General features: G+C 46.3%; 2 protein-coding genes across 3 annotated transcripts; one reads left to right on the forward strand and one right to left on the reverse strand.

The window, feature by feature from the left end:
- The first annotated feature begins 2,242 nt into the window (after positions 1-2,242).
- Positions 2,243-2,785, forward strand: LOC125518033. Its single transcript, XM_048682999.1, has 2 exons — positions 2,243-2,290; positions 2,375-2,785. Exon 2 carries the CDS (start codon positions 2,405-2,407, stop codon positions 2,783-2,785), a length of 381 nt encoding a protein of 126 aa, XP_048538956.1. The 5' UTR covers positions 2,243-2,290; positions 2,375-2,404.
- Positions 2,786-4,280: 1,495 nt separating this feature from the next.
- LOC125523761 (mitochondrial pyruvate carrier 4-like) lies at positions 4,281-7,918 on the reverse strand. 2 transcript variants are annotated; one of them, XM_048688830.1, is made up of 6 exons: positions 7,796-7,918; positions 7,099-7,224; positions 5,474-5,572; positions 5,308-5,360; positions 4,813-4,886; positions 4,281-4,703 (listed from the first exon to the last, which is right to left on the reverse strand). In XM_048688830.1, exons 2-6 carry the CDS (start codon positions 7,151-7,153, stop codon positions 4,619-4,621), a joined length of 366 nt encoding a protein of 121 aa, XP_048544787.1. In that variant the 5' UTR covers positions 7,154-7,224; positions 7,796-7,918; the 3' UTR covers positions 4,281-4,618. The 2 variants fall into 2 exon arrangements, with proteins under 2 accessions (XP_048544787.1, XP_048544786.1); XM_048688829.1 differs by lacking the exon at positions 7,796-7,918 and adding an exon at positions 7,513-7,671.
- Between the last annotated feature and the right edge of the window lie 1,343 nt (positions 7,919-9,261).

Consider the following 9,261-nt stretch of genomic DNA (forward strand, 5'->3'; position numbering starts at 1 on the left):
ATATGTTTACTTTACTTAATTTTCTATATTATCTGTGGCAGAGGTATGCCTACGGCACGGCCGTCGGCATAGGCCCCTTCGCCACGTCATCGATCCCTGTGCCACGCCCCGTCATCGATCCGCGGGATAACCTGCGGGTGAGCACAGACATGCCGCACGGCCTTCCGCGGCATACATATATTTTACTTTATTTTTTTATTTTTACTTTGTTCTGTTATTTTTACTTTATTTTAGTTTTTGTTTTTGCATAAGATAATTATGCCTTATCTAAAAAAACATTCCCGATGGTATATCGATTGCCGCTATCCTACGCCGACGGGCGGTAACGGCGGCCGTCGGCATATCTGTGGCAGAGGTATGCCTACGGCGTAGCCGTCGGCATAGGCCCCTCTGCCACGTCAACGATCCGTATGACACACCACGTCATCGATCCGTGTGTGCACAGATATGCCGACGGCCCCGCCGTCGGCATATGTTTACTTTACTTAATTTTTTATATTATCTGTGGCAGAGGTATGCCTACGGCACGGCCGTCGGCATAGGCCCCTTCGCCACATCATCGATCCGCGTGCCACGCCCCGTCATCGATCCGCGGGATAACCTGTGTGTGTGCACAGATATGCCGACGGCCTTGCCGTCGGCATACATATATTTTACTTTATTTTTTTATTTTTACTTTGTTCTGTTATTTTTACTTTATTTTAGTTTTTGTTTTTGCATAAGATAATTATGCCTTATCTAAAAAAACATTCCCGATGGTATATCGATTGCCGCCCCCCGTTACGAACGTCGCTATCGCCGTGTCACGGAGGGGGTAAACGGACGCGTGGGGTCTACACGGAGGGGATCTTGCTGTGGGTCTAGCCCGGATGTTGCTCCAAACTGTTTCTATGGGCTGACCTAACACAACCGGGTGGGGAGGTCCACTGGTCAAAGCCCGTCCGTGCAAAGTCAAAGGGCTAGATCGCGTGGTCAATCGCTACAGGGTTAGGCGGGACGGGGGCCCTGGGGGGAGGGGTAGCAATGCCACCGGAGCATGGCACCGGGCCCTCATACATGCGGGGTGGTGTGGTGGCATGTCTGAAGAGGCGGCACGCGTGTCCGGGGTGTGCCCCCCCTCACGGACGGCGCCGCCGCCGGCACCTGGAGGGGGGAAACGGACGCGTGGGGTCTACACGGAGGGGATCTTGCTGTGGGTCTGGCCCGGATGTTGCTCCAGAGTGTTTGCATGGGGGAGGGGGAGGGGGAGGCAGGCGAGGAGGAGGGTGGTGGCGGGGATGATGGTGGTGACGGGAAGGGGGTTGACACGAAGGGGTGGCTGCGTGGCAACGCAAAGCTACCAAAGCAGGTTCCTGCTACTGAGGAGCGGAAGTGGCTCATTGAGCCCACGGGAAAAGAGTAAGTGGTTCATTATGTTGCTTGTCACATGCTTATTCCGGTTGTTATTTATTTTTCTTGTCACATGCTAATAGTTCATTCTTTTGCAGCAACTGGATATATTCTAAACGGGTCCGTATTCCCAACGGCCTCATCACCGTCTTGCTGAAGTTATATTGGCCGGGGTTGTACTGTCCTGATCCAGTCAGGCAGCCGGACCGTCGGGTTTTGGCCACGAGCTGGGACCACTGGGAAGCGGCCCGCCACGCGGACCATGAGACCCATGCCAAGGCCGTGATCACTACTTTCTGGGTGAGTTCTCTTCAGAAACACAAGTCCATTCTAGTTTCATGAATGATTTAACTCATGGCTTCTCCCATTCTTGTTTCATGCATGATTGTAGAAATTCTATCGAGTTCTTCCGGAGCACAGGGCTAGAGCGGACCAGATCGTGCTGCGCCAATGCAAGAAGAAGGCCCGCCAGATGCAGTACGAGGTGCGCTATGTGGCCATCTCCACATACTACCACGACTATCTTGGTGTGAAGATGACCAAGGAAGAAGCGCGGAGGATGGGCATTACCTTGGAGAGGCCCGAGTTCTTGGTGGTAAGTATAAAAGATTTTTCATTATGCTTTCATTATGCTTTCATTACCTTGTGGTACATTATGCTTTATGCTTTATGCTTCCATAACACCAATTTGGACACACCTACATGCCATTATGCTTTTATTATGTAGGTGTGTCCAAATTGGTGTTATGGAAAAGACGAGTCCTGGGCGGCATTGGTGGATCTTTGGTGTGATGAGGCTGGAGCCTGGGCGGCTATGAGAACCCAAAATAAGGCTAACCGAGGGACGGAGGGAGTACATGCTCAGGGAAACCGAAACCACTATCTCCACAAGGCAGTTAATGTATGACTAACCCCATTAAACATTCTTCTTCTTCTATTTACCATCACTTTCTTATGTATGACTAACCTCTGTTTGGTGGTGCAGGAGGAGAAACTGAAGCGGCCGCTCTCACACATGCAGGCGTGGGAGATCGCCCATACGCGGAAGGACCCCAAGCCTGGCGAGCCCAAGTACTACGGCAAGAAGACCGAAGGGAGGAAGAAGGCCTACTCCGAAGCGTATCTGGAGTTACATCCTGACACACCTGACCCCATTGCGGCGCCTCTGGACGACATGGCGGTGGTGAGGATGGGGCCCAAGGAGCACGGTCGGGATGCGGTTCTCGATGCTGTGATCACTCCTAGTATCTCCTACACACAGCTTCGTCGGATCGACCCGAGCCTGAGCCAGCGCACGAGCCAGCCAGTGACTAGTACACAGTCCCTCTTTCAGGAGCAACAATCTATAATTATTTTCCCTCTTATCTTCATTTCTCACTTCATTTTCCGCATTTAGTAGTTTTATGAGTCACATCATGTCATACCGTAGGCCTACATGGAGTACACACGCCAGGAGACCATGGCGTGGCATCAGAGGCTTTATGAACACCAAGTGCAGAGGGATAGCCAGATGCAGCAGGCTTTTCAGGATATGGCGGCCGGCAGGTGTCCTCAGTTCCCTACAGCACAATGCCCTCCAGCACAACCAATGCTAATGAGCTTTGAGGAGTTTGTGGCACAGAACGCTGGCCCCTCGCCGGTTAGTTCATCCCCAATCTATTCACCCAAAGCATGTCATGCCTTTCAACACAGTCATAGATCCCGTGCATATGTCTTTTCAACATGCAGGGAACAGGTGGATCTACCGTTGGCGGTGGTCTTCGCAGCACTCCAGAGACACGGAGCCCGACCACTCCGATCCACGGAGGCGGAGGCGGTAGCGCTGCTGCTAGCACTGATGACCTGGACTTTGGCCGTCTTGGCGGTGACGACCTCCGCGGTGCTCGATGATGCTTGAGATGTGATGATGATGCTTGAGATGACTTGTGTGTGCTGATGATCATTTAGCTGACTTGTGTGATGATGCTTATGCTTACATTCGTTGATATGCTTATGCTTGTGTGATGATGATCTATTGTTGTCATGATGCTTATGCTTACGTTCGTTGATATGTGCTGCTGATATGTGCTGATGATATGTGCTGTTATATATGTGATGTTATCTGAATTGAACTGATTTGAAAACAAACAGAAAAAAGAAAAAAAAATTAAAAGCAAACTATGCCGACGGCTAGGCCGTCGGCATAAGGCCAGCGTGAGCTCCCAGTTGCTGACACGTGGGCACCTATGCCGACGGCCCAGCCGTCGGCATAGTTTGAAATTAAGCCGACGGTCCGGCCGTCGGCATAGGTGCCCACGTGTCAGCAACTGGGATCTCTGTTTGAAGTACTATGCCGACGGCCTGGCCGTCGGCTTAATCTCAGACTATGCCGATGGCTGGGCCGTCGGCATAGCCCTGGCCCACGAGCAGCGGACGGTCGGCACGTGGCACATCTATGTCGACGGTCTTGCCGTCGGCACAGTTTTCTACTAAGCCGACGGCTAGGCCGTCGGCATAGGGGTGCCACGTGGAGACAAGTCGTTGGACAGACTTGACGGCGGCCGCCGTTAGGCGATAACGTTGCCGACGGCCTTGGCCGTCGGCATAGATGTACGGACACCGTCGGGATAGGTCTTATGCTGACGGCCTTTCTATGCCGACGGCCTTTCTAGCTACGCCGACGGATATTTTGCCGACGGCCCTATGCCGACGGGGGCCGTCGGCATAGGCCTATCCCGACGGCCTTTCAGGGCTATGCCGACGGCCCTGGCCGTCGGCATAGGGTGCGATTCCGGTAGTGGCTTAGAAACTTGCATCTCTCATATTTAACCAAGTAAAAGTAATAATTGTTTTGCTAAATTTACAAAAGTCTCAGTCCATGTGTTGGCCACAGCAATGTGGGACTAGAGGTACACACGACTCCAATCATATATATATATGAACGGACTCAACCTAGATAACCTGCAGTTCAGGTTTCTTGCAGAAACAACATATTGGATCACAAGATACAAGACATCGAGGTGGTTCGTGTATTTAATATGTATATCCTTTTTTTTGCACATGATATAATGTTGCGCACACGAATATTAAAAGCTGCATGGATTTTTCACGCTACTCGGCTTGCATGCCCACGAGCGCGGTCCAGTGCGAAACAAATACATTTTGACATGCAAAGAAATGTTGGGGTTCCATGGACCAGAGTGAATATGAAACCGACTCCAAGGCAGTAGGCAGGCTGTCCAGTCGATTATTAAGTCGAGTCAGTCGCCATTTCTGCTTCCAGTTCGAGTGATGCAGCAGTGGCCTCCTTTTCATCATCCGAGAAGTAGTCTTTCCTGCGATGCAAGCGGAAGGAGGTCAACACACAGAAACCATGCCATCTCCTTACTCTTCTGGGACATCGTCATTCAACAAACAAGGTGCTAGTTAGCATCTTTAACGGACCTTATTTTACGAGAAAGCTGGTATAGGCCTGTACCGGACATTACAACGCTAACGCTGAAAAGGTTCCAGTTTTTCTGGAAAGGAAAAAAATTATAAGCGTCGCAATACAATAGTCATAATTGGGAACGACACCGAGTAACAAATGGAATTAGGATCAAGGTACTTCACAACAGATATATCGCCTTATTGTAATTCAGCGGATATAGTAGCATGTAGAAGGAGGTGGCACAGGAATATCAATCATATATTCGACAAGCAATAGCAGCCCAGTCTAGGGAGCCATCAAGTTAAAACAGTACAATATGAGTAGATTGTTGCAAAAACAATTTCTTAGAAGCAAAAAAATATGTTAAGGGTTAGGATGTACTCCCGTGTTACATACATCCGTATCAAGACAAATCTAAGGCAACTAATTTAGGACGGAGGTAATATTAAGCTATATATAATTCACATTACCTGCAGATTAAAAAAAAGATAGTAGTATCCATGGCTTACCGGTGTGATAACCATGCTGTAGCGTGACCAGATGATTCCAGTGCAAGCAATAACTGCACAGAATATGAAGCATGTGAGCAGCACACGAGAATACATAGCCGCTAAACTAATGACATATTGTCTGTGATGAGGCTGTAGCAAGACTGATTGGATAACTTGAACATACCAACTTGCTGAGGATAGGATATCTTTTCATGAGGCTTAGCAAAGTCGGCAACGTTTGCAATGCTGATCCCCCATTTAAAGGTTGGAGCCCAAAAATGAACTGCAATGAAGATCATATTTTTATTGTCTCAGCCTTTCAACTCTCAAGTGATTTTTATAATTTAGCATGTGCACTGTGCATTGTCCAAGAGATATGCATCACAATTTAGCGCAAAAGAACTGCCAAGGATGGGCCATTATAACTAGTAATGATTCACAACATGAAATAAGGATAAATCAGAGGTATAGACTAGTCTAATGCTAATTCAAACGTCACGTAGCCAAAAATGCTGCTCAGGCATCTCAAGAATAAGCATGAAGTTCACAAAGGCTGAAGATGTGCAACTTCTGAAGGAGAAGGGCTGAAGATGTGCAACTGTCTGAGGGAGAAGATGTAGTCTCTTTGGGGCTTGAGAACATTTGCAGTACTTATCAGTAGGCCACTTTATTATTTTCTAAAATGTAATATCTTAAGGAGTCTAATATTCCATGAGAAAGTCAATATTTTCATATGCAAACTTACCAACAAAAAACTCAGACATGAGTGACAAAGGAGATGAACATTTATCTTTACATCTCTATGATGAACCAGAGACTGCTAATATACTGTTTGGTGCCATGTAACAGCTATATTAGATACGCTTTTGTATGCCAGGAAGTTCCCGTCTCACGGTTCCACTTTTCCCAAATGTTGTAAAAAAATAGAGTGCTATAGCATTTTGATAAGTGTCTTGCTAAATAAATCAATGTACAATGTCTCGCGAATAGCACGCTAATACCATATTTTAAAAGCCATGCTAGTTTGTCAGATCACACTATTTTTTCATTTGCCCAAATAACAAACTTGCTAATGATGCCTCGCCAGCAGTCTGTTGCATAATCAGTGACATGATGGAAAGTGTTATTGTCTGACGCAACTAACACACAACAGTGTTTTGGAGTCCCTACAGGAATGGTAGTGCAACTACAAGAATCAGTGGTGCCCAGGACAACTTACTAGTAAATTAAGCACGGTTGGTGTTTGTGGGAGGGGTCCGAATACTTGTTGGCTCTAGCTTCTGTTGGTCTCCAGACTCCAGTATGACTATTGTTATTTTGATTTTTCTACTCCCTCTGTTCCTAAATATTTGTCTTTTTCTAGAGATTTTAACAAATGACCACATACGAAGCAAAATGAGTGAATCTATATTCTAGATATGTCTATATACATCCGTATGTGATAGTCCATTTGAAATCTCTAAAAAGACAAATATTTAGAAACAGAAAGAGTACATGTTAGTCACAAACAACATTGGCCTGAGCTCATATTCTGAAACCGAAAAACAGAGTAGGCGCACATCATTTTCATATTTAAAACATGCAGACAACATGGCAATCCTAACACACTAACATAGTCTGGAGCTAAAAGTACACACAAAGAAAATACATAAAATCCATCGATAGGAGAACAAAGTCCATGTTGACTTTCCGTACATATTGTATAAAAGGAGCCAAAGCTATCCTTGTGTATAATCAAAGCCGGGAACAAAAAAAGAGAGACGAAGTGTGTAAAAGTAATGCGAGACTGCGAGTACGAGTGGTACTAACTGGTTTTGGGGCCAGCAGGGTGGTTCCAGAAGGCTTGAAGCTTTGAAGAAGCCATTCGATCAAACGGACGCACACTTTTCCTGCACTTTCACGCTACCCTTCTTAGTTGCTCTCTGTCCCTTACACCTACAAGCAGAAAACAGAAAAAACATGTCTATAAGTCCACCGCCATATTCAGGATATCAACAATTTCTTTACAAGCACCCGCATGCGGGCCATACAAAAGAAGAATACAATTGAGTGAGAATATGTTAATAGGATCTTTTGGGTACCATCAGTATAACAAATCGCTGGCACAAGGGGGTCCAGTTCATCCCAAATATATACTATCGAAAAGCAGTACCGCCTACAACTACAAATCCAAGAAAGATATAATTCCTATGAATGGGTACTGGTCACAGCGAATAATACAACCTACACGGAAGCAGCCGGTAACATCCACAGCGCTGACTAGCGACGAAGGGAACCGGGTGCACGTTGCAATTATCAGAAATGGCCTGAATAAATGATGGAGGAGAAATGAAGGTGCTTCTGGATCGGAGGTAGAACATAAGAACCAGTGAATATAGCAATGGATGAACACTGCTGGAGTGGGAAAATACGCAATAGGTTAGCCGTTTGCAACAACGAAGATAATAAACGGAACCCTACAACCAGATTCCTACAGGAAAACAGATGGGAACAGTGCTGAGCTTACATAGACGAAGAAGTTAGAAGCAGCCTTGTAGGAGCTGATACAGCGCTGAGACAAGAATGCAGGAGAGGTAGATAGTAGGAGGAGCTAATGATGTTGTGTTGCAAGAGAATGAGCGGAGGAAAATCTCCCCAAACAGCGGGTCAAGGAGGCAATAATAGAGCTGATCCGTCCAGCTACGTGCCCTTTTTTAAGTTTAGCTGAGTTGGACTTGCTAATAAACTAACCAGTAACCAATGAGGAATACACACATAGCACAGACGTCTTCTTCGTGTGATGCATCAAGACAACTTGTGTAGATTTATTTGCCCTGGAAGAATAGGAAGACTGCCTTGGCTCTGTAGATGAGTACATAGTGAAAAGGTATCATTTTTGTGCTTTCGTTCCAAAAAAAACTACCACATAACAAAAGAACTTAGCAAACAACTACCACTTTTGGGTAACCGATCACAATTGCTACCACTTTTGGTTGATGACCGTTTCACGCGATTTAAAAGCGTTTATGACTGGCATGGCCCACCCATCAAGGCTGACATGGCATGATAGTCAACTCAATTACGTTTGACTGCCAAGTTTACTGTTATGACAGATGGAGCCCACACGTCAGCGTCAACACTCTCCCCCCTCAAATTTGTCGGAGAAGTGAAGAACATGGAAAAGGTAAATTATAATTTTCTGAAAAGATGTACAATTGTAGACTTCAAGTTATCGATTGGTTCCTTGACAAAATGTACAAGTAACCAGTAAATTAACAACAATATCGACCGAATCTACAGATTGATAAATGCTCTAGTTTACATCAATAGATCGAATCCTATCCTCCAATATTTAACATTTGCAGTAGACTACGTCGAAACTGGTGGATGGATTCCTTGAAAGGTCGATCAGACTGAAGGAAGATATCCACCACCCTATGTCCCTCTGGATTGCCGTCCAACCACTGGAGCACGAAGAGCAGGAAGTAGAGCAAGAGCGACCGCAGCACTGTCGACGTTGTTGGATACGAGTTCTGCAGGAAGTCCAACGCGAGCGCGATGGGCACAAAGGCGGCACAGCCAAACATGTACGATGTACGTGACTACGCACCTGCACCACTCCGCCGCCTCCGCGGTGTCCGCCATGGATTCCGTTGGCCGTCTTGAAACCTAGATATCCCAACACTGGAAGGTCGGTCGGTCCAGCTGCATGCACCCAATGACATGCGATTATAAATCCAGCGTGTACGTGGAGTTGTGGACACGTAACTTACTTATCAATTATCATCATCCAAGTATAAGGTTGTGGTTAGGTCTCAACCGACTGAGATTTGACAAATCTCAGTCAAGTGATACAACATGCAAAGGAGAAAAAGTAAAAAGTAAAAAGAAAATTTTGCATGATTTTTTTTTGAATGGTCATGGGGTGGGGGATCCCTCCTCATCTGAATATATTGCTCAAAAAGCTGTCAAAGTCAAGAGTCACTCCTTTGG

Source organism: Triticum urartu, chromosome 7 (genome assembly GCF_003073215.2).
Source record: "Triticum urartu cultivar G1812 chromosome 7, Tu2.1, whole genome shotgun sequence".
Classification (NCBI taxonomy): domain Eukaryota; kingdom Viridiplantae; phylum Streptophyta; class Magnoliopsida; order Poales; family Poaceae; genus Triticum; species Triticum urartu.